The sequence below is a fragment of the Lissotriton helveticus genome, chromosome 10 (assembly GCF_964261635.1).
Source record: "Lissotriton helveticus chromosome 10, aLisHel1.1, whole genome shotgun sequence".
In the NCBI taxonomy this organism is placed as follows: Eukaryota; Metazoa; Chordata; class Amphibia; order Caudata; family Salamandridae; genus Lissotriton; species Lissotriton helveticus.
In genome coordinates, this window is record NC_136071.1 from 604,247,770 (window position 1) to 604,274,084 (window position 26,315).

At 43.7% G+C, this 26,315-nt stretch overlaps 1 protein-coding gene across 1 annotated transcript in view; it reads left to right on the plus strand.

Annotated features, from left to right (window-relative positions):
* SLX4 (SLX4 structure-specific endonuclease subunit) overlaps window positions 1-26,315 on the plus strand; it is a 495,651-nt gene that overhangs the window by 404,082 nt on the left and 65,254 nt on the right. The window contains exons 12-13 of the mRNA XM_078663139.1: window positions 2,258-5,169; window positions 16,981-17,083. Of these exons, the coding sequence (XP_078519265.1) occupies window positions 2,258-5,169; window positions 16,981-17,083 (3,015 nt within the window). The remainder of the gene's footprint in view (window positions 1-2,257; window positions 5,170-16,980; window positions 17,084-26,315) is intronic.

The following is a 26,315-nucleotide window of genomic DNA, read 5'->3' on the forward strand; positions in this document are numbered from 1 at the left end:
TTAATTTTTAACCTGCACCTGAATGGTGAACGCTGTCCATGTAGTCTGTTGCAAACCAAGCCATTACAGTTGTGATTTACAAATTACTTGTAGGCTCTATGCACTTTAGTTTTTCCCATTTACTAGCATTGAAAATCTTAACTTGGCATTATCAGCATGCTTTCAAAGCGTCATCCATTGTTGCTCCTGACATACCACAGCCCGGACCCAATAGAGTGGAGGTAAAAAAATATAAAAAAGAAAAAGGTGACAGACTTTTCCTTCTATGTAGCCAAGATCTAGAAAAACCTTTCTGTGTCCCTCAGGGCATTTCCCCAACCCTACTTTAATTTAGGAAAGAGATGATGACTCACCTGTTTAAAGAATGGTACCTCACAATGCAGTAAAAGTACACTTCTGTTCCCGGAAACAAGCTACCTCTTCAATCACTTGTTGACTATAGCCATGTCTTTGACCCTGTGCAGCGGTCAACTAAATTTGCAATATGTAAATAACACTTACAGATATACATATATACATGATGTAGCACTTGCAGCAACTATAAGCTAAGCATATGGTTAGTTTTATAACCATGTCTATAAACAGTCTTTGATTTTAGGAAATAAACTTTATGCTCTGGGTCCTCCAGATGACTAATCCTCAAATATTCTTGAGATGATGATCAATATTTTAATGTAGAAGTTCCATTGTGCTTTCCACAGTATGATATGCTTTTTGAGATGGTTCATGGAAAAGCATCTACAACCCTGTATGATTTATCCTACTGAAGTCAGTCCTGTCCCTTTGTCGGTCTGTCCGTAGATAGAAAACGATAGAGAACACTTTTTGATGAATAATGAACTTTTTGCCTTCCTCTTGCTCTAGTATAATCTCTGGTCATTTTATAACTTGATGAAAGCAGCCAACTCTGTATTTTTTTTTATATATGTCTCTATTGTTTCTTGAGCATTAGATCTTTCATAGATTCACATGTTTGGATTATACTATGGTGTCACTCTGGTAAGCTGTTAACCCTTATTAGTCAGTGTTATCATAGCAGTGTTTCACTACAGCAATTGTCATTGAAAGCTAATGGAAAAACCTTGACAGATATTAAGTAGCCTATCCACCTTATTATATGCCTTGAAGTCCAACAAACCAGGTGGAGAGGCTCAAGAATCCAAACATTCTCAATGGCTCAATCTGACAGATTTTCATAGCGTTTATTTCATAATTGATGACCTCATGAATGGAGAGTAGGGTGGGCACATGTTAATCTATAAAAGATACCCATGCTGCAGAACTGTCATCATAGGTAAGTAATGTTTTCTTCTGCAGCATTGGATCTTTACTAGATCGACATGCTTGAATACATATTACCAAAACAATACTTATAGAAACTTATGTAAAGGCAGAAATTAGTCTTACCTTAATAAAAGGGGTATACAACACCGCCTGACCCACTGCAGTTTCAGTTGCTGACTGCCAGTCTATGCAGTATTGTCTGGGGAAGGTGTGGGTTGAAGACGCTGCAGCTCTGCAGATATCTTGCAATGGTACTCCAGTAAGAAGGGCAGCTGTTGGTCACCATGCCTTTTGTTGAATGAGTCCAAACTTTATGCTTCAAAGGCCTGCCTTCTTTAAGAAGGCAGTAAGAGGTACAGAATGTTATCTATTGACCTGTCTCCGTTTTGACAGCTAATCATCTCTGTTTATATCTAGATAAGACATAAAACAGTCAGTCTTACTGATTTCCTTTTTTCTATCAATTTATTAATTTTACCAAGTGTTATTAGCCTGACGTTTGGGGTATACATAAATCATGTTAATCAATGCTGCAGGACTGTTGTTATAGGTAAGTAACCTTTAATCGAGCGGGGCCTAGGGTTCCCTATGCAGTTTTAAAAGCAGAAAAATGTAAGTTTATACTTTTCCAGACATACCCTTTAGCTTGTACAGGCATCACAACCACAATCTTTTATATTTAAATGCATTGCAAAGGCCATTAAAGAGCTAGTTCTTTTTTTACATAAATGGATGAAAAATATGACCAGGGGATGGGTGAATTGCTGTGTTTTATATTTGATTAAGTTCTGGTTGATCATAGAAACTGAAAATGTGGGTATGATGATTTTTTTAATCTGGAGGCTGATTTCACAAGATATTAACAACCTTGTCTGACAAAAAAATCACAACTGAAAGTACAGGCCCTTCAATAATGTTACTGAAGAAAACTGAGTGTGTCTATGCTATGTAAAATTCTTCTTTTTCCTTACAGGTTTGGTGTCAGTGAGCTTCTCTCTATCTGTGAAAATAATCACCTTGGGAACCCAGAGACTAAAGAGATGGAGTCTGATGAAGACGTATTTTCTGACATGAAGGAAGAAAATGAGGGGGACAACCGAGCTGATAACTTCCAGGAGCTCTTAAAGTCAATGTGGGTGGATGAAGATGAGGAAGTGCTGGCAGAGGTAGAAGGAGGAGTTCTGGAAGGAGACCAGAGTTTGCAGGAGAATGAGGTCGATGAGAAGGAGCTGGAAGAAATCTATGAGTTTGCCGCTACTCAGCGGAAGGCTGTCCTGGACCCTTCTGAAGAAGACACTGAAGGTGGTTTGGAGAGTGAAACTGAAAACGATGAAAACTTCCAGTCTGAAATGGGTTGTGCAGTAGAGAGTATAGATTCTCCAACAGGAACAGAGAGGGGAGAATCACAGGAGACAGTGGGCATTGAACATTTGCTTTGCGCTCAGCAGCCTTCAGCTGATAAAGAAATAATAACCCAGGGTGTGACCAAGAACAGGATTGTTAACGTGAAAAGTGAGCAATCTGCTCAGTGCAGTCCGCTCAAGTTCATTGAAGTTGCAGAACCTCACATTGCCAAATCTGAAAAATCATCTTCTCCAGAGAAGGATGTGGAGCATGCAAGAGATGTGCATAATTCCCCAGAGAAGGATGTAGAGCATGCAAGCGATGTGCACAATTCCCCCGTGCCATGCCAGGGCATACTAAAAGACAGTAGCAAAGACCCTTTAAAAGACTCATCCTTAAGTCAGCAAAGTTGTGTTGACCTAGACGACAGTTATGAGCGCATGTTTTCAGATACCTGGGGGGTATATGTGGAACCTTCCCAGGTAGATCACAGTAAAAGTGTCAGGGAGTTACAAGTTGCTGAAAAATGTGGCACTATTTCCAGTTCCTCCGACCTTTGTAATCACTTGCAGGAATCTTTGCCATCTGAGAATAGTCATTGCCAAAGTCCTGTTGCCGGCCGAAGTATATCTGTCCTTCCTACCCTCGGTCTATCACCAGAATCTCTCAACCCAAACAGAATGCCAACAATAAATGCAACACCACAAAGTCAAAGTTCACCTTCTAACTCTCTAGAACTAGAAAGCAAAATCACACCTCTACACTCTGAGGTATCCCCACAAAGCCAGTCTTTCTTAATTGTGAAACATGAATTAGATAGTACAAAAACACCAACCAAGGGCTCTCCACAACAGTCATCACCTGTTCGTTCTCCTGGAGTGTTCAAAGACAAAACTCAAATGTTTCAGTCATCCCCTTACAGTCCTTGTTTGCTGTCTCCATCTCCTGAATCAGTAAGAAGCAAAACATCCTCATTAAGTGTGTCCCCACAGAGTCGTCGGTCACTTTCTTCTTCCCTTGAATCAATTAAAAATAAAAGAGATGGCAGCCTCTTCTCTGCTGAGGCGGTGTCTCAGCTGAAGAGGGTTGTGCAAGGTATTGCACATAATTATACAAATAGAATGAAACAAGAAAAGACCTCCCTTAAAAAGTCTCCATCTAGCGACTCAAGCAAACATAGCCCCAATAGACTAATTGCGTCGTCCAGTGTAGAGCTCCAAAAGCCGTCCTCATTGGCAAAGAAGGAAGACATTATTATTTTACTGGATTCTGATGAAGAAACCGAGTTGGAACAGGCCACAACAAAATCTACAAATTCTCCCTGTATTGTAAAGGAAGAAGCTTCACAGTCAGCATCTGTCATTAGTAAAGAGAAAAATTGCCAATCATTGAAGCATAAAGATACTTCATTGTTCGATTCTGAGACTGACGATGTGTTAGCTGGCCCTTGGAGCGAGGCAAACAGGGCCATAGACAACTCTCAGGATGGGAGCTCAAGCAGTAAACTCAAGCTGCATCTCAGCTGTGAGGATGACCAAAGCCATGAGGAGACGTGTAGTAGCATGGAAACTTCATGGTTGATTCCAGCCACGCCGCTCTTGAGCAGAAGTAGGAATTGCTCAATGCAGACCCAGACTAGAAGTTTCCAAAATATTTCAAAATCGAATCAAGGATTTAGTTCATATTTTGAAGCTACAACTTTGAATGAACACAGCAATACACTTGCAAATACGTTGCCAACGAACATTCCTGAAGCTACATCAGTCCAGACATTTAAAACCTCTCCTTCAGCAGAGACCTTTGAGAATAATTCATCAAATTCTTCATTTAAAGCTCCTGCTACACCAAAAAGGTCTGTGGAGGAGTCGAGCAAAAAAGAAACTTTGCCAGACAACATTGTGAAGGGATCTCCAACAAAGTCATTGACTGTTTCCCCAGTTTCCCTACCTTCACACTGTCATGAATCTAGCTCAATGGACTACATCCAACCTGACAGCCCATGTTCACCTACACAAATTATTCCAGTTGAGCAGTCTTTGCTGAAACAACCTATGGAGAGCAGTATCTCTGAGGTGGAACTGAGCCAAGATAGTCCTGTATCAATACACCTTTCTTCAAGTGGGAGCATGCAGACAGACTTTGACCTTCCAATTCCAGTTGATGAGTGTTGGAATGTGGAATACTTGACACCACCTAAGGAGGACAAACCAGAGGAGCTGGGCTATGCAAATAGTGCATGTATTGTGGGCAAAATGAATGACACAGAAAGCTGTCAATTGAAAAGTCAAACAAAACCCATAGATCCAACTGATATTAGACATGTTGGTATAAGTATCTCTCAAAGTAATTCTGGTCTACGAGACAATGACATTTCCCCACAAATGGCAGGGGCGTCACAAACCAGCAAGCTGAGCTTTTTGAGCTCCAAAGTATGGGAGGATTGGGATGAAGATGATGATTGTTTGCCAGTCTTTTCCCCTCTTTCACAGAAGCTGTCAAACATGACACCCCCTGACAGCATCTCAAAGCGGCAGACTCCTGGTAAGTAATCTAGCATCCAAATCATACCAAGAAAGATCTTGTACTTGAAATTAAAATGTTGTTTTCTTCTCAGCTGTAATGACAATCTTATTTAAAGATCAGGATCCAAATTATTTGTCAATGACAACTTCTCTCTCATTCAGTCCAAGTCATTGAGAACATTTAATTGGTGGAGAATTGTTTTGTTATCCTCTTGAGAAGAGTTCCCTTGGGTAGGTCCTATAAATACTGTTTTTTAGTTTTAGAGGAAAGGATATTATTGATTGTAAATTATGTTTCGGTCTGAGTGTCTGATAGTAGAAGCTTTTTTATTTAGATATTGACGTTTTCGAACTGTTACCCTATTAATGTCTGGCAGAGGTTTAAAAAGGGAAGGATGCTATTTTTAAGAAGCAAAGGAATGTAACATATCACCATGCAAAGTAGTTTCAATGTAAAATCGGAGCATTACTTATCCAAGTATGCCACTTAATATGATATTTGGAAATTTCCAGCTACTTACCCATATTTAACCCTACTAGCTCGGTAATCAGTTCTAGTTATCCTTGAACACACACACTTTTGGCCACAACAGGGCAAAACACATTTACCCGTAATAGAACCCAGATGGCAGGTAAAAAAGAGAGAGCAAGAGACTGCTGTCCTGTTTCGGCACATGGAGAGCTTTGGTACAAGAAGCAGTGCAAAATTCAAATCTAGGCCTGCATTCCTAGTTCTGACCTGCAGACGATTGGTTCACGCTTTCAGACTTGTAGTTGGATGCCACACCTTTCGAATAATATATACCTCGCAGTCACTACTGAGTTCTCTATGTATGGGTGAATCCATTATTCCATGGAACTCTCCTATCAGTGCCTTATAGGATGTCAGATTTAGTACTGCTTATAAGCAAGCTGGATCCTATGGCAGTCTTTCTTCGTAGTGCTGAAAAGCTTCCTACCAGTGCTGAGAACCAGTCCACTGTTGTTCAACAAAACAACTGCTCTGTTCTTTGTGTGGAAACAAAGGGAGACTTGTGTCATGCAAGAATGACTTCTACCAGTGGTCCTTTGAGAGAGGGCTTTGCAGCACAGCATCTTTGTGCTAGTCCATCATTTTGCAGTGATGTACAACATCAGAACGGGCAGGCTAATAAGTTTGTTCCCATTAGTTGTCTGATCAGAAGCTGGTTGTAGTCTGGCCAATCAATGCACATACCCCTTGTACCAATAAACATTGACCACCTTTTGTGGAAGGCTGTTTTCTCTGTAGCTAAAATGTATGACAAGCCCAAAAGTGAACTTCCATCAAGTTGCGGTTGAAAGCCATGCACTGTTCATTAGGGACAGTGTGGTTCTCAAGTATTGACCTTCCTTCATTCCAAAAGTGTTGTCAGAGTTCCATCTGAAAAAAGAAATTGTCCCCCACGTCCTTCCGCTTCTTCAGATTAGGCCCTTGAACAATCTTTGCACATTTTTCTGAACTGAAACAGAGACCTGAATTTGTGAAGCATTTTGGGACTTTTCGAAGTAATGATAATCGAATTGATGCAGTGTCAGATTTTGTTTGCTGTTATGCTTTCTACGTACCCCTATGCAGTACCAGGTAAAACTCCACCAGGGCTAAAGTGGTATCAGTGGCATTCTGCTGATACAGTGCTCTCTATACCTCCTCCCAAAGCAGCGCAAGATTTGTCCGGAAAGTTATCCTCAACATGTTTGCATAGACCTATGCTGTTTGATGTTGAACGTCTCCACCCACATTTCTCATCATCATATATGGCATCTGCAAAAAAAGAAAATACCATTAAAAAGAGATAGGAATTCATACTTTTTTTAAATAAATTCATGGCAGTTTTAAAATTGGAGAGTTTATGAGTGATATTCTTTGCATTGTCACAGTTAGAAGTTGCTCAGTTATGCACAATAAAACACATCCCTTTAGATTTTGTAAAGGTTTTTTGAATTATCGCAATTTGTAACTTGAATGGGTTAGGAATGTATAGTGCACCATGCTGGCTCAAGCCCAATGTTAGGCATTAACCTCACCGACAAATGTTTAAAAATTGAAGCATTGTTTTCCAATGGGGAGCACAAAAGAAAAAAATATATACTAGAGAACACATGAAATCTCACAGTTATATTTATTGACCATTCTTTACATGTGACATTATCATATATCATCTTTTATATAAAAAAAACAATATTCCATGGTGGAAGAAAAATGCAGTTTTTGTCAATAGAGGCTGCCCCCAAAAATGGACACTAGTGTGGAGAAAGTGGAACAATTTTCAGGGAAACATATGTACCCCTCCACCCGAGGACTAAGATTCAGGCATGAGTGACTGATACTTAGAGCATGGACATGCCATGATAAAAGCACAAGATGAAACGCAGGATTTTGGTGACTGTATGGAGGTGAGGTGGGCACACCTGTGCGTATATCTTTCTTTATTGTGAATGGATCTACTGCGTGTTATAGTGTATTGGTTCCTATCTGAATACGGTCATGTGTGTGAACTACTTTACTCGATGTGTATTACAATTACAATGCTAATAAAATGTTTTTTAAAAAAATATATGAAACACAGAATAGCCAATAAACAGAACAACTTAAAAGAAATTGCAAGTTTGAATGTCAAACACTTCCCATTCACTTCCAAACCACAGTCATCTGATGCGAACCAATTACCAACAAGCATTAGTAACAGTTTAATGCTCATTAGGGGCAAGGCCATACACAATATATCAACACTATTGCAATTAAACACAAAAAAAGACAAAAAGAATCACAAACTACTCATCATTTCACTAAAACGTATATAAGCTTGGAAATGTCAGTTTTAAAAAACTGCAATCATTGTATGCTGACTAGATAAGAGCAGGATTTATGCCATTTTAAATGCTCATTAGAATGAAATGCCACTCCGTGTTTGGAATTATGCTCTACCTACCGAAAGTGCACTGTGGCTCACCCACTCGCCACTCTATAGATGTTGAGGAGCAAAAACAAGCTCTTAGTCATATCAGGCTGTCTGGGTTGCTTCTTACGTTGTTGTGCTCTGCATGGAACAGAATATGTATTTCTGGGTTACTTCTGACATTGTTGTGCTCTGCATGGAACAGGATATGTATGTACATGGCTGGTGTTGGGCTGAAGAAGAAGAACTGGTTGACAGTTCTTGCCCCACTCCTCTCTAAGAAATGTAATCTAGAGGAAACAAAATGTCTATTTTGCTCTCATTATGCCCTCTCAGTATTCCTTTCTTTCACCACAGAGGCAGAGTCTTTGTCAGTCTCTGTTCTCTAAAGTTGACACACAGTGTCCCTCTCGTCACTGGCCTGAGCATTCCTGCCCTAATGGCACTTTCTGCAACCTGCTTTCTTCACTGTCCTATAACCAGCTTCCAAGGTAGTCTTTCAATATTTGCACTAGTTGTATGGTGGGCTCGCTGGAAAGTCTGAAGATAGGAGTCTGGAAGGGCAGGAAAGTCCTCTGTCCACTGGGTCCTTGCTTTTGCATGCTCTCCAACTAGGTGACCTGTTTTTTTCCTAAGACTTTGACCTTCTAATCCGAACAGATCTCTTGTAGTTTGGGTCCAGTTGTTATTAGATCTTCTAATGGTACCACCTGCAATCCTGAGGAGAACTTAGATCCTCGCAGTAGCTCTCACCGAGTTGCTGCCAAGGCTTATACCCACTGGGGTTTATCAGAGTTTCTTTCCCATTAGTGTAATAGGTTCTGAGGTACACCTCGATCCAAACCTTCTGGCATTTTCTGCGGCTTATCCTGAAGTAACATTTAGCATATCCAATACTGTGGGATCCATAGGCATCAGTTGAGTGATAGTGGTTCTTGGGACTAGTAGTACTGCTGGACAATGCCACTCAAACAAATTCAATATAGTACTCAAATTTCATAAGTTGTGGAAGATCAAAGACTTGCCCTAGCCCAGGCAAGTGATGTCATCACCTAGGTATATTTTACTGTTGTATTTAGAAAGTGGCAAGACCTAAGATGAGCAAATATGTTATCACTGAGAAGCTGTAAAAGAGAGTAGGACAGTCTGCAGCCCCCTACTTCTGCTTGGATCGAGTTCTACATAGTCATAAACTAAGTCCTTGCTGTTAGTAAAGATAAGTGTGAACGATAATGGGTAGAAGAAATGGCTCATCCCTTAGCACATGGCATCACATAACTTTCTCTCCTCTCATAGAAATAACTCATGGCTATTGGTGACTTATTTGGTTCCTCCTCAAACTCAAACCTTTATCTTGGCATGCATTTGAAACCACATGTTTTTGAAAGGGGACTCTCATCAATGAGTTTATTAGAGAGTTCTGGCCCAGTTGATGGTGCATATTTCTCGATGCTCCTGGCTGGATTTTGGGCACCCACTGTATATGCCAAAGCTTTGCTAGGACATTTGCCACTTTCTGATCTCTTTGGACCAGGCCTGTATGCTCCACAGTGTCTTCAAAGATTAAGGCTATGGATCATCCCCCTAGTACCACTTGTTGAAGAACATTGACTCCATTGTGAGGCGGTCGGGTCACTACAGCCTCAGTGGCAGGTTCCACCTCAACTTGGTTTGGAACCTTAAAGAAAGCAATAACTATGAGGCGATCAAGGAGACTTTTTTCAATCCTCAGTAAGCAGAATCATCAGCCTACTCCTTCCCCAGTTATTCTGGACTCCATGGTATCCGCTTCAATGCCCACCCCCCTTTCATTGTGAATGCTATGCCTCAATCCAGGTTCAGCATCTTTGGTAGATGACCGAGACATAAATCGGAAAATGGCTGATGTGCAGGCAGATGATGCCCCCTTTCAGTAACTGCCATTTCCACGCAACTCCTAAAGTAATAATGGCCTTGATGGACTGGAATCAATAGCTTTTCTTCTTCTCACTAGATTGGGTGGGGGAGGAGTGGAGAATTTTGGGACCGGGGCTGGTATTGCCTGGATAACACAGGGATCCTGCTGCAACCAGGCATTACCCCCAGGTCCCTTATGTCCTCGTCCCATTCATAACTATATGGAGATAACCATCTCCCGACAGAAAAAAAGATCAAAAGAATGCTGGGACACTAACCCCGCCCCTCCCACCGGGAGTACATAAGGGGTACTTACCCAGCAGTCTCCCTGTTCTTTTTTTCTGTCTGTCGACAGTATGGTCTGGATGCTGGTGCTGCTCCTGCTCCTGCTGGGCTGGGGTGGCGTGCGCTTCTTCTCATCTCCCCCCCCGCCTGGCTGCCTGGCTTCGCGGGCGGGGGTGGGGGGGTTCCTTGGTCTGCCACCTGGCCTGCCGGGCTTGCTGGGTGTCAGGACTGTTCCTGGCTGGGAAATCATGTTGGCCGGCCCTTTGCGGCTGGTGCGCCGCCTCCCGAGGTTCCTTCTGGGTCGCTGAGCGCGTCTTCCTGTGGCCTGGCCGGGTGGAAGACGCGCTGCGCTTTCTGTCTCTGGGATTTCCGATGCCGGATGCTTGGAGTGGGGGCCTTGTTCCTGGGGGTGTTCCGGCCTCCGCTCTGGGTGAGTCCCGCATAGCGGTGGTTTTTTTTACTCTCCCTGCCTCTCTTTGTCCTGCTGCCTGCCTTGTTTTTTATCCCCTTGCAGCTCGGACGTGTGTTCCTCTGCCTCCTGTTCTACCCCTGTCGGGTGGCTGCGGTCCCTGAGCCTCGCTCCGCTGGGATGGCGCGAGGCTTGCACACACTGGTTCACAGGCCTGTTTTGCCCCACGCTGCTTTGCCCGCCTCTCTGCCAGCGCTGGCTGCCTGTGGCTTCGTGGATGGTGTGGCCGTCTTGATGCTGGGGTGCCCGTTTTGAGTTCTCTCGCCTGGTACCGGCTTCTCACGGCTCCCTGTCAACTCGCCGGCTTCTGGAGGGGTTTACACAGTGCTGCTGCTCCCCCATCACGAAGGAACTTTTCCTTTGTTCTCCACTGTTGCTGGTCGCTCGCCCTGATGTATGCTGCGGTTGTGTTTGGCCCCATTGACGATGACTTGCAGGGGGTGCTTTGCGACACGAGCCTCTCTTCTTTGGGTGTCCTCCCACGTGAGGAGGGGGGTCTCCTCCTGTTGTGGTGCTTGTTCCTGTCTTCTGGGACTTGTATTGTGATGCTGGGTGCTGGCTGCTGCTGTGGCATTCTGTGTCGAGGCCTCGGCTCTTCCGTGTAGTTCGGTGTCTGTCGTGCACTTTCGGGCTTCCCAGTGGCGCTGACGGTGGGCGCTCTTCGATGTGTGCGGGTGCAGAGTTGGTCTCTGCGCTGGTGGTTTGGAGGCTCCTTTGCTGTTTTTGCTTTGCTGCCTTTGTTTTGGCCTCTTTGTGGTTTGTGCATGGGGTTGGTCTGGGAAGCTGGAGCTTGGGCCCGGGGCTTTCTGGGTGACTTTCCTGCTCTTTGCTGGTGCTGCACTTGCGGCGTGTCCTCCTGTGCGGCTTGGTTGTAGCTGTGCTCTGGGCGCTCCGTTGGGGTTGTGCTTCTTGTTGCTGTATGTTTTGGAGCCTGGAGTCCCTTGTTGTTCTCCCCACTTTTGCTTTGGGCATCTCTTGTGTTTCTGCCTTGCTGCTGGGTGTGCTGTGTCTTCGTGTGCTCCCTGACGGTGGTGGCTCCCACTTTTGCTCCGTTTCGCACTTCGGCACTTCTTGGGTGCTGTGTGTGCTGGCCTGGAGGATTGCGCTTTTGGTGCGGTCTCTCTTGGTTCCCTGGTCATGTTTTGCGACTCTGGTCCTGGTTTCTGCCTTCGTTGTGCCTTTTTTGTCTGGGGTGCTGTTGCTTGGTGGATTTGCACTGCGATCTTCTCCTTGTGCTTAGGGGCTGTGCTTTTCTTCTCGGCTCTGGCGTTGCCTTCTTGGCTGCCTTGGGCTCTCTGTCGGATGGGGGCCTTGTTTTTGGTGGTGGCCCATCCTGCCCTCCGGGTTTTGGGGGCTGTGCCTTCTTGCTCCCGTAGATGCTCTGTGTTTACCCGTTTCCGGGGGGGGGGGTCTTCGTGGTTCCCTTCCTCCTTTATTGCTGCGGTCCCTCTCTGGGTTTCTCGCTCCTGGCCTGGCCTTGACCTTGTCTGTGTCTTTGGGTTGCTGCTCTAGGCTCCCGGGCCTCGGTGGGTTTCTGCCTGTGGCTTTGCTGGTTTGTGGGGCCTGGGGCGGCGGTGCCTGGTTGTCTCAGTCTTCCTGCTGCTGTTCTGCCTCTCCTGGTCCTTTTCCATGTTGCCTTGCCTGCGCTTCTGCGTGGTGCTTGCAGTCGTGCTTGTTTGTGCTGCTTTCGCCCTGTTTGCCCTCTGGTCCTGTTGTTGGGGCTTGGTGCGGGTGCTCCTTGGCCTTGCCCTGGGCCTGGTGTTGCGGTCCTGGCTTCCATTGGTTGTTGCCTTTGGCCTTTCCTCCCTGCAGTTGGCTTCTCTCCCAGTTGGGGTCTCCCTCTTGGCTTCCGGTTGGGCTTGTTCCCTCCCCGGGCCCCTCTGGCGCTGTGTTGCTGGTCTGACCTTCTTTCGGGGTCTGTCTTCCTTAAGCCAGTGTGCTTGGGTTGCGCTGGTCGCTCCTCTCTGTCCTCGCTGCTGCGTGGTGTTCTGGGAGGCTCATGGGGTTTCTTGTGTTGGCTACCTGGCCTTTTGGCTGGGCTTCTGCCTGTGTCCTTTCCTCCCTGCTTCTTCGGATCTCGTCTGGGGTCCGTGTTGCTGCTGGGTGGGCCTTGTTTGCTGCCTGGATGGATTCCCCTATTGCGGTTGGCGGCTGCTGGGTCTCTTTGGCCTGCGGTGTGATTCTCTGGCTTGGCTCGCTTTGGTGAGGGCGGATGTTGTCCCTTCCCTTTCTGGTGGTCCTTTGCCGGTGTTGTGCCTCCGCTTTCCCTGTTCTCCTGTTCCGGGGGCCGTTTTTCGGGCTTCCTGGTCTGCGGGCTTGCGGTTGCTTCTGCTCCCTGTTGGCTCCTGTTCTTGGCTGGTCTGCGGGGCACCCTGCTTGGGTTTGCCTGGTTGCACTTTTCTGCTGTCCTGGCCTGCCTGTTTGGCCCTGGCGCTTCTTGGCGGTGCCTTGCCTGCCTGTGGGGGGCTGGTCCCTCTGCTTTCGGGTTCCGGTCCCTTGTGCGTGGGGTGTGTTCCTGCCGTTCTAGCGTCTTGGTTCTGTTTCTGGCTCTGGCTCCTGTTTCCCTGCTTACCTCCTCGTAGGTTTTGTGTGGGCACTGCCGGGGCTGTTTGCTCTGGGGCCTGTGCTCTGCTGGGGCCTTCCTTTCTTTTGAGCCTTCCCACGTTTTGGGTTTGGCCTTCGGGTCCTTCGGGTCCTGCGGGTTGCTTGGCCTTGGCTTCCGGGGTATGTCTTGGGTTGCCGTTTTTGCCCTCTGGGGTTCGTCCCCTGCGCGTGCCCTGCCTTGGGTCGTGCTGGGCTTCCTCGCTGGTTTCAGTTTGCTTCTGTGTTCCCTCTCCCTTGTTGGATTGGGGTTTCGTGCTGTGCTGTTTGGCCCTGTCCCGCTCCTGTGGGTGCTCTGGGGGTTGTTGGCCCTCGATCTCGCTGCCCTCTGTGTTTTTTCCCCGGCCCTCTACTTTGGCTGTTTGGGGTCTTCTTTGCCTGCCCTTTCTTTTGTTGGGTTTGGCTGTGGTTGGCGTTGGCCCCTTTGGGTTCCCTTGCTTGGTCTTGGGTTCGCTGGGTCTTTTGTCTGTCTGGTTGCTCCCCTCCTCTGTTGTTCGAGGTGTGCCTTCTTCGGGCTGTTGCTTCCTGCTCCGGTTTCCTCCGGTTGGCTGGGGCTGAGTTCTGGGGTTCCTGTGGTTCCTCCTGTTGCCCTTTCCTCCTTGGTGTTCCGGGTCTCTTAGTCCTGGTTGGTTGCCCTTGTGGTTTTTTGCTGCTCGGGTTTCCTGGGGGTGCTGGGTCCCTTGTGGCCTTGGGGTTTGCCTCTTTTCTGTCCGTGGGCTCTGTCTCGCCTCCCGGGTTGGTTGCTGGTGGTCTGGCTGCTGTTGCTGGCCCCTTTCTGTTTGGCCTGCTGCTCTTTGTGTGTTTCCGGGGGTGTTTTCCTCTGGTCTCTCTAGGGTCGTGTCTAATGCTTCCCTTCTCTTCTGGTTTGGTCCTTCCCTTGGTGGGCTTCTCGGCCCCCTCTTTCCCGGGACTGCCTTTGTTGTTCTTGGCTGTGTCTTGTCTTTCCGCTGGTCCCCTGGATGTTGCTTTTTCTTTCCGGGGCCGGGTTTTGGCTGGCTTGGGCTCTCTGTGCCTGGGTTTTGGCTTCGGTTGCCCGGTTCTGGCTTCCTGGCCTGGTGGTTCTTGGCCTGTTTTTCTTTGGGTGGCCTCCTCGCGGTTTTTTCTTCTTGCCTTGGTTGGCTGGTGTGTCCATCCTCTCCCCTTCTCTGGTTGGCGGTGGGGTGTTCCTGCTTGGCCTGGTTGCCCTCTGTGGTGGTAGTTCTGGTCCTCTGGTTGCTCCTCCGTTGTTTTGGTTGGGTGCATCCTGGTTTGGTGGGGCTCCTCCTTGTCGGGGGCCCTGCTTGGGTTTTCCCCGGTTCTGCCTCTTGCTTCCTGCGGTTGCTGCCTTGGGGTGTTTCCTGAGTTGGTTTCTGTTTGGTTTGGGAAGGCCGGCTTTTCTGCTTTGGTATTCTCCATATAGTTATGAATGGGACGAGGACATAAGGGACCTGGGGGTAATGCTCTATTACTTACCGGTAATCTTCATTACTCCGGGTCTCGTTGTCCTCGTCCCATTCGTACGCCCCGCCCTCCCTCCCGGACGGCCGGCCTTCCTGTTTTGGGCTTGGTTGTTCAGGGAGACTGCTGGGTAAGTACCCCTTATGTACTCCCGGTGGGAGGGGCGGGGTTAGTGTCCCAGCATTCTTTTGATCTTTTTTTCTGTCGGGAGATGGTTATCTCCATATAGTTATGAATGGGACGAGGACAACGGGACCCGGAGTAATGAAGATTACCGGTAAGTAATAGAGCATTATAAGAGTGGTGGCTGAGAACAGGATAAAATACATTGCTGCTTTGTGGTCAACAGAAAGATCGACTCACCAGGCAGAGTCTTGAAGTTTAACCTACATGCCTTTCCCCACAGTGGATTGATCAGTCTTTTGATGTCTTGACTTTGCCCCATTAGAGAAAGAGGCACATTTTCTGGATACTTTGTGGAAAAATGTACTGTTCTTTTCAATATAGTCATCTAACATCTGTTCTCAGTGAACAAATCCAAGGGGTTGCAATATCACTCAATGCTGATGATATCTGGATTTTTCTGTGTGTTGGCGGCCCAAGGGATGACTTCATTTACTGTAAAATTAGGACCAAACATTTAGCTTCTTGGATCAAATATATGGGCTCCCACCATCTTCACAAAAAAGCAATACACCTGGGTGATGTGTAGTCTAAAATTTGAGACCAGTTTAGGGACAGTGTTTCATTCAACTCTCTCTTATTTAAGGCCCAACATTGAACTGTGCCAATTCAGTATTGGGTGGACAGATTTAACAGTTACAATTTGTCAAATAGACAACTGCCAGATTCGTTGTAAGATTAGGCAGGTCTGTCACCATCACGTCTGGTTTTGGCATTGTCTATTACATACTTGTAGCCAAAATCATTACTTTTAAGCTGGCATGTTTAGCTTTAAGTGCTATTTAGGAACTGCTCCAGTTTATCTGCAGGAGAGACTCCTTCGTCACTGATTGACATGATTGTTAAGGTCTGGCAGCCAGAAGCTTCTGAAGCTTACAAGAACAAAACGTCTTTGGAAGAGAACCACAACTTTGCAGTATTTGTCCACCAATATGGAAGCCCCTGCCAAAGGATATTACAACTAAACCCTCTCTGTTAGATTTCAGGAAAGAAGTCAAAATATCGTTTAATGCAGTCTTGCCATGTTATTTATTCCAGTTTCTATCAAGTCCTATAATTTGCAAGAAAACATTTTATTTAAGCAATGCTAGCCACTTTGCAACAATTAAGTTTGTGGTGTGCTGCATATATGTTTAAAAAAAAAAGTGGGACTGTAGGTGAAGAACTAGAAGAACATGGACTAAATAAAATGTCCTTAGCTTTAATTGCATTCTTACACTTTCGACCTTTGTATTTCATATGGGTTTGGAATTATCACCCGTAGGTAAAATAATTGAGGTGAGTTGTGGCTTTTGGCCTGATTTATTTTTCTTTCAAAAGTGCGGTCTAATTTTGTTTTTCAATCAATGTGAAACCATCATAAATAGATATTAAATTTGATCTCTGCCCTCCATATATAGAGATTTTCCACACTTTGCTGTTCAACATCAAACTTACAGGTGAGGTGTGCTAGCGTGTATACTTGTCCATTGTTCTACCTAAGACACATGTTTTGTTGATACTCAGAAATAATGATTACTTGACCACAATACAGTGCTGTGAACATGTAGGTAAGATGTGTTTAGGCTAGCTAGTTTTGAACGTTTTCATATATACCTTTGTTAGAGGATACAGAAGTGCAACTGAGGTGGCAACATTTAGCTTAATTTATAGGCCACTGGTCGAGAACTAAAAGTCTATGAAAATGATTGCTATCTGTACTACAACCAATTTCAAAGCACTTGATGCTCTCATAACAGTACAGTTATGGCTACTTTGTTTTAGTCTTATATTTGTGTTGTTCAGAAATCTATCAAAACTATAGAGATGTTCGCATTTGCATTGTTCCTCAATTAGTAGTCATCCCTTTGCTCCCACAATGGGAGGTCCCCCACTTTTACCCACCAGTGCAAACTTTGGTTTCAATATAGAACATGTTTTAGGTGGTACATTCATTTGTTGACCTTTTTATGAGTACATAGTTAAAAGAAAGCTTGAATTTCTTCTGGAAATGTGACAATCATAGGTGTGTTGAAACTTAACTTTCTTTGTTTTTTTATAGTTGCTGCAATTCCCAATAGGCTCCTCGTACCGGAAGTTCCTATCACCCCACTTCCCTCTTATTCGGATATGGACACCCCAAAGCTAAAAAAAGAGCTGGACAGGTGAGCATATTATCTGCGAGCTTCATAAATACTTGGTACAGACAGACTGAGCAAGGGACAGGGATTTCTTGTGTATTGCAAAAGTATTGCCTTTCTATGGAAGGTATAATGCCACTAGATATGATGCCTCTTCGGACATTGTAATTGAAAAAATCATCAGCCTGCGCCTCCTTGTATTCATCCTTAGCAACACTCTCTTAAGCAATACCTTGCTGTCCTGCTACCTTCTCCAAGTCCCTCAAGCACAACACCGGTATTATAGACACCATCTGCTGATCTTGGTGTCTGTGCAAATTTCAAACCTATTTCATGCCTCCCTTGTACTGCAGAGGTTCTCAAAATTGCTGTCACCTGCTAACTATTGTCCCACTTGGAATCTAATCACCTGTTATGTGACTTTCATTCAGACATCAAAGGGGCACTGCACCCTAATTGAAAGTCTATCTGCATCAGCTGCCATCAATGGAAAGTTGTTGGCTTGGTTCACTCCCTTCCTGTAAGACCATACACACCAAGTCAAGGTAGATCCTTTCCTTTCTGATATAGCTGATATCAAAAGCTTGGTTTCAAACCTGTTCCAGCTTCTATTTAATGCCCTCATGCCCTTTTTTTCTGTCATTCTAGACTCTTACAATCATGGATATCACAATTTGGTTGATGGCATACTGCTTAACCTCAGGCTCTTTTAAGTTCTGGACAGCCTTCTTGATTTGGCACATTGGCTGTCTCATATTTTTGGATGCAGACTAAGTGGTTGTGGCTCCGTGGTGAGGAAACTGAAGTCCTTTTCTGCGGCCCAGTCAATCCCTCTCTCTTCTAGCCTTGCTAGCAGAACCGGACATCCCCCACCACCCACACGTCTGTGGACAGCCCCAACCTCTGTGGACAAAGAAGGTATCTAGGTGTTTCCTTTGATATAGAGTTGTTTATCCCCCAGATCCATTTAGTCTATAAGACTGCATTTCTTCACTTTCATCTGCTACAAGAGAGGCCTGCCAATGCTCCGTTGTTGTCAGACAATCAAACCTTTCTCTATCAAGAGAACTTCATTAATAATTATAAGCAAGGGCTATGGCCACCCATGTGCGGGATCCCGAAAAACTTTTAAACCAGAGAGAAAGACTCTCCAAATAAAACAAAGAAGTAACGTCTATACAAACACAACATATGCTTTGCATTTTGTATATATTTTAAAGGAGAAGAAAAAATAACAAAACTACCCATTTTAAAATGAAAATTTGTTTTAACCATGTAGCAGCCTTGCTACCTAAAAAACAATCTCATCTTCATTTTTAAACCGAGAAATCATGTAATGGAAATGTCCTATAGACCTGACACCTTGTTTATAAGGAAAAAACAGCACTGTCACTCTAAAGTTGCCTATTAACAACTTCAGTCCCACCATGCCACACAGTTACAGTTGGCTACAGAAGCAGCCTCTCGAGTTCAATTTGACCATCTCATTAAGGGCAAAGAATCGTTGGAAAATTATTGTAATCAACCAAATGTTCTTCCTATGTCAGAACTGTTGTTTTAAGTGGAAGATACTATTATACTGATGCCAATAAATGTGCTATGTATATTGAATCTTCAGTGATTTTCAGAAACAATATAAAATCCCTGAACACTTTAAAAACTCTTCAACTTATGCTATGTTGTGTTAAATAAAGTGATTAGATAGGCAGCACAGGTTTATAAAGGAATAAGTGGACTGCCAATTTAATCTCTTAGTGAAGTTGAGTGGCAGTGTAAATGCAGTTAATGTTCTACCCTGTAAAAGACAGAATATGGACTACTGCAATACTTTAAAGGTACGTTTATATATGAATGTGTAGATTTATTATTCTTAACTCTACATCTCTGTACTCTGATATATATATATATATATATATATATATATATATATATATATATATATATATATATATATATATATATTACCTACTGGCGGTCGGCAGTAGGTATATATAGTTAGGATTTTTTCCCTATGGGATTTTTGAAAATTCTATGTCTAATAACTTTGGCGTTTGTGGACGGAATTGGCTGAAATTTTCAGGAAAATGGAACATTTTGTTTCTGAGCAGCCCCTGAAAATTTGGGGGGGGTTCGTCAAGGGGGGGCCGAGAAAAAAGGGGGGTCCCAAAACGTGTTTTTCCAATGTTAATTTCCATAGGGCGGTTGGCCTCACTTTTAGCCCGAACGACTGAATGGATTTGCACGAAACTTGGCAAAATTGTAGGGACTGTTAGCCCGATGTGCCTTTGCTAGGTCTCAATATATGTGCTCCAGTGGATTTTGAGAAATTAACGTTCAAAAAAAGATATATATCTGTAAGCGCGCTCCGGGCAGCGCCCCGGTTCGCGTACCTGACGCGTAACGGAACTTCGCGAAGCGAAGCTAATTGGCTCTCCGGTGTCTGTCAACATTCTAAACAGTCCGGAGCGGCCGCCATCTTGTCTCTCGGTAGGATCGAGAGACAAGATGTGGTGAAAAACGAAGGGGGGAATAAAGGAAAGGGGGCAAGGTAGACCCCTCCTGACCCCCTAGGATTGATGAGGGGGATATTAAAGTGCCCCGCGGGGCAAAAAATAAAAAAAAAAAAATGTTCGCAGTAGAGGCGCGTCCCGGTACGCGAACCGGGCAGCTCACCGGGCAGCTAACCGGGCAGCTAACCGGCAGCGTAGCTGTCAACATTGTAAACAGTCCGGAGCGGCCGCCATCTTGTTTCTCGGTAGGTTCGAGAGACAAGATGTGGTGAAAAACGAAGGGGGAAATGAAGGAAAGGGGGCAAGGTAAACCCCTCCTGACCCCCTAGGATTGATGAGGGGGATATTAAAGTCCCCCGCGGGGCAAAAAAAAAAAAATTGCGATTTTTCGCGGTAGAGGCGCTTCCCGGTACGCGAACCGGGCAGCTAACCGGCAGCGTAACGGGAGTCCGCCATCTTGTGTTTTTGGAGCGTCCGGTTCGCGTACCGGGTAGCGTCCCGGTAAGCGTAACAAGAGAAACAGTAAAAAAAAAAAAATGGAATAGATTATCAAGAAAAGTTTGAAAAATTGTAGGGACTGTTTGTTTGATGTGCCTTTGCAAGGCCTCAAGATATGTGCACGTGTGGATTTTGTCTAATTAAGGTTAAAAAAGATATATATATCTGTAAGCGTGCTCCGGCGCGCTTACGTTACGGGTTTTGTTTGCGCTGCAGAGCCGATACGTCACGGTTATGCGACGTGTCATGAGGCGTCTCACGTGGCTACGTGATACGTCACGTAAAAAAGAATATATTTTACAGATATAGATATTAGCTTTTAAAAGACCAATGAAATTCACTGAAAAAACCATAGGTTATAGACCATATATAGTTAGGAATTAGCATTTACAAAACCTTGAAAATTCACTGAAAAAACCATAGGTTATAGACCATATATAGTTAGGAATTAGCATTTAAAAAACCTTTTTTTACTCACACAAAACCATTGAAATTCCATATATAGTTAGTTAGTTGCACTAACTATATATCGCGCACCCGCAATCCACTGCTGATCATGTCACATATTACATCATTCATGACATGGTCAGTGACATCACTGATGACATCACTGATGACATCTCAAATGACATCACTGATGACATCACTGATGACATCTCATTTGACATCAATGACCACATTACTGATGATATCATTCATGTGACAATACAATGCATCTCCTCACATTTTAATATAACCTCTGTTACACCCAGTGTTAAATACAGAGTATAATTTTTGAAACCATTGACACACCAATACTAGTTACTACATACGCACTCACTGATTCCTACGTCTACACACACATTCACTTATTCACCCATACAATCATTCATACATACAATCACTCATCTTTACAACACTATCATATGCACTCATACACCTATACAGACACTCACACTCTGCCACTCATCCATGGAGTTACTCACACACCTAGTCAGTCCTGTAAAGAATCAATCACACTTCCATTTTCTTGTCTATACAGTTAAACATAGAGCACCTTACATTTTCAAACATATACTAACACATACTTACTCTCTTATACAATCATTGATACAAGTACACATTGATCTGCACAGAGTCACACACCTCCCAGCCAGCCACACACACACTCAGTCTCCCATACAAATACTTGGACAATCAATCAATAACCCATATGGTTAATCATATAGCTACTGATCAACACATGCAGCAGTTTACAGAACAACAGACATAATGATGCACAAATTAAGACAGTTTAGTCACTAACCCATGCACTCAGTGAGACACATTTAATCACTCACTCATACATTCAGTCATGCACCTACTAAATCCTTCGTCCAGACACGTATACTTCCACTCATTCTTCAATATGTAAGACATATTTTAACTTTACAGAAACATACAGTCACTGGATGTTGTCATCAGTGATGTCATCAGTGATGTCATTTGAGATGTCATCAGTGATGTCATCAGTGATGTCACTGACCATGTCATGAATGATGTAATATGTGACATGATCAGCAGTGGATTGCGGGTGCGCGATATATAGTTAGTGCAACTAACTAACTATATATGGAATTTCAATGGTTTTGTGTGAGTAAAAAAAAGGTTTTTTAAATGCTAATTCCTAACTATATATGGTCTATAACCTATGGTTTTTTCAGTGAATTTTCAAGGTTTTGTAAATGCTAATTCCTAACTATATATGGTCTATAACCTATGGTTTTTTCAGTGAATATATATATATATATATCACAGTACAGAGACGAATGGGTGTGATACAGGAGGTCAAGTTTGGCACTGGGAGCCGATAAGGCACCCTTGGCGGGAACTGTCTTCCTGCGGAAGGCCCAAGGGTTCGACTTCAATGAGGATGCTCAGAGCTGGGCCACAAGGGTAACTGTGCCAAATGGAGGCGAGTGAGTTTGTATTGCATCAGCATTACCAGCGGATGAATCCACAGCAGCACGAGAAAGTTGCCACTGATGGACGAGAAAGTTGCCACTGATGGATTATGGGATTTAAAGGAACTGACGTCAGATTGAGAGAACTGAATTCTGATGCCCTCTAAAATACAAGTTTTTTTATCTCAAACACTTTGGTGACTATAAGTGCAGTAAAAGGTGCCAGATATTATTTGTGCATTACTTACGGATGATGGTGACTCTGATTTATGAATGGAGAAGTATTTCTTCAAAGGCAGTCTAATCAACATCACTTGTGGACACTAATAGGTAAAAAGGCTCTATTGGTTTAGAAAGGCTGATAATACAGCCGAAACGTGTTCCAAGGAAAAGCGCTATGTGAAATAAAAGCAGTGTCAACTTACGTGCAAGAGTGCAGAATTTTCTTTTATGGAGAAAAACACACACAAACTCACTCACTCCCTTCGATTAAGGGCATGGAGCATCCCGAAATCCATCAGAGCACAAGAAGAAAGTACCGAAGCCAAACTCCATGAAAAACTGGTGTTTATTTAATAATACAGTGGCAGCATATACATATATCTTCAACATTTGATCTTTCACATGCTTGAATTATTCCCCGTCATCAGACTGCCATACTCACCCAGTTATAAACCACCTAATCTCCAGCCCATCAGAAACCCAGACTCTGAGGCACTCCCCTGCCAAAGGCTTGTAACTGTCAGATTGTCTACTGCATCTTCAAGTAAGGAGCCCTTAAGAAAATGTTCCCTTGCTTTCAGGGGAAAATCACAGATTTGGACTGTTCTAACCTGTTTAATCTTTCTAAAATGCCATGGCAGACATTTCTGTGAAGAAATACCTTTCTAAAAATAAACCTCTTTAATTCATGAGGGAAACTGAAAACGTATATGAATTACCCACACAGCAAGTGCCTTATCTGGCTTCACCTAGGTCATATTATAGCTAAAGATGACGTTTGCCATACCTTTTCACTGAAAACACTTCAAACTAGAGAAAGACGGCTTGTATATTTGATTTTTGTAGAAAAAGATGAGACCTCTCCCTCAGGGACCCAAGGTAAGCTTTCAAAAGCAACTCAAAAGAATTCAAAATCAAAGGCTTCCAAGTAGGCAAGTGGACCCTCTGACCCTGCCTCCAAAGTTCAGATATTTAGTCAGCCTCTGCTTCGTACACCCAAATTGATGGCCCTAAAATTAGCTGTGAAAAAGCCAAAAGGGCGTTGCCTCAGATGACATTGGCGATTTCATGTCTTAATAGGGAAAGTAATTTCATGAAACGGGGTAAACCGAAGAGCCACCTAAACCCAGGGGCATATAAATGCTTAAAGAACAGAGGTTTGGTGTGGTATAGTAATTCAAAATAAAAGACGAAAAACAACTGGAAGAATTTCGTACATATATTTTCACAGCTTTATAATTACTCTCAGTGCTCAGGTGATCACACAATGAGAGAAAAGAGAATATAGTGCAGTACGGAGTATATCAAATACAAAGAACATTGGAAAAATGATGATTCATGGCGAAAGACCGCTTGTGCTTCAGTTGTATGCTTTTATCATGATAATATCCCTTCATTAATTGCAGGTCGAAATGCCATCGACGACAATGGCAATAGGAAGCAATTACTTGTGAACTATTGTGGTGCCTGAATCTTCGGGACTCAAATTATGTAGAAATCACACAAGGTAGCCAGTAAGATCTTATCTTTTGATCTGCCAGGTCCACGGATTCTCTGTGGTGTGAAATATACATACACTTTGAGCCTTCATTTCTCAAAAACTACTGAACGGATTTACACCAAAATAAGCACACTTGCTTGGTAAAAATCTAGATTTCTGCCAAATTTGGTGTAATTCCATTTATCCGTTTTTGTGTTCAGTGTTCCTATGGAAGCTTGCATGGGTAAAAGTTTTTTTGGGGTCTCTTATTTTTCTCTGCTCGCACTTGATTGATCATCCTGAAATATTCCATGAAGTGGATGAGACTTTTTTGGAAAGTTTTGCGAAGACTCTTCAAACTGCGCCAAAGTTATAAGCAAATCCCAAAAATCTATTTACTATGGAAATTTATACCTAATTATAACTACCCAATGTTGACTGCTACTAGGTAAAATAAATCTCTCTATATTTGTGTGTGTGTATATTTAAAAAAAAAAAACTTTATTTAAGAGATTTTCAGAAATAAAGAACAGACAGTAACATAATTGCTCAGGGTCATAGCCATTACAGACGATGTACGTGACACAGCGGTGTATAAACAAAAATCATACAACATTACCTGGAGAGGGCAACAGGGTAAATACAGGCTAGATAATGTACATCACGAGTGTGTGTATATATATATATATATATAAATATATTAAGTCTAAGCAACTCCCAAAAATTTCCTTAAAAATAATTTAACAAAAGTAGTACAATTTAATACGTATTTGATACGTTCCATTACTTTTAAGTAATTATAAACAACATCTTTAATATAATGTACATTAATGAGTATGTAATCCATTAAAACATTCATTACAGCTATAATTTTCATTTAGGGATAGCAATTGGTTTTAGGAACCAGAGAGAGATTTTGCATAAGAGTAGTAAAACATTTGTAATGTTAAGAGAAGGTTCCCCTCCCGCCACTATGATGCCGATGGAGCACCTATTAATCACTCCCTCTCTCCGGAAACTGATCACCAGATTATGCAGTCTTACTCAGTCAGGCGCCCCATTTGCTACCCTTCCGGCTCCCTATGAGGGGCCCCATGGGCCTAAGGATCTTAGCAAGCCTCCTGACAGTCTTCCTCAGGGGAATCTGTCTCTGACATAAACTGTGCCACCTGACCCTTTTCTGGGTCCTCCCAGATTTCAGGACCAATGCATCCTTTGAATCCTCAACTGGTGCCAAGACCCCTGCTGTTTCTCCCGTGCATCAGCAATGACTGCGGAGGAAGAGCCTATTGTCATATAAAACTCTGAAGCAAACCGCCCACTGCATCGGCCGAAGTGGCATCCACCGTGACCTCAAAAACATTCATTCAGGCTAATGAGGTACGTTCCTTTGCCACAACACTTCTCAAACCCAGAAACCCCAAGACAATTAGTCTTAGTTATATGATAAGAATTTATTTTTGCATCACCAAGATGCCTGTGGTTTAGACACATCTCATGACACTGATCTCAACTCTCCACCTGGACCTTCCAAGAAGAATCTGTTGCCATGGTTATCAGGAGGGCTGCAGAAGTCCTCAACCCACAACTGCCCTCAGTGAAGGTAAAAACAAATGTTCTTGTTCTCCTCCCTTTTAATGAGGCCCTCACGAACACCTACAATCAGAATCATGCCCCACTGTCAATGGGCAAATTGTGAGTCGACATAGACTGGCTCCAGAAGATCCATCTTTCCTCCTCCAGTATCCCTCACTATAGAGTCTTGTACATCACATATCTATAAGCAGGTTTAACCCTAACTCGTTCTCAACTGCACCTTCAGACCAAAGAGTGTCTAAATGCATAGAGGCCTTTGGGAAAAGGATGTTCTCCTCTGCCAGCCTCACCCTCAGATACTGTAACTTGAGTTGCCTTATAGTACATTACTCGCACATGTTGTGGGACGTGGTGGGCGAGATCTTGTCAACTGTCCCTGATAACTTCTGGAGCAATTTGGCACATATAATACAAGATGGCCAAGATGCTGCGAAGTATGTCATCAGGTTTTGCCTGTACACTACCGACTTCTTAGATCGGCATTTGGTACCAAAGTGGAGCTTTAGCACTTTGCATGGATAAGATTCACAAGCTTCTCTAGTGATGTCCAAGCATCACTAATGGGCATGCCATTTGATGGCACGTGTCTCTTGGGAGACTAAGCAGGCTTCAGAAACCATGCTGTATCAACTGAAGAGACCCAACAAGGCTGAAACTGGTCTTGGGTTGCTTGTATTCCGGTTCAGAAAGGACCTGGCTTTTCAGTTTGGACTGGACTGCTTCTATTAGAGCTGGACAACTGATTTGTACATGGCAAGAGGTGGCATGGTGAGCAATAAAAAAGATTGTCTGGGAGCCGACCCCAAGTTATTACCACTGGCTGAGTAATTACACCCATCACGTTTTGTATTATGCACTGTTGTTACTTTGTATTATAGGAATATTTAAAGTAACATTTTTTAAAATTGGTCCAGAATGATTCTTTAAGCCTAGGTCTTCCTTTTTAATGTTGAAGCTACAAAGGTTTGTTTTAGGATGTGTTTATAGACCGTTACTAATACTGTAAATTAACTGAATGTTTGTACGTT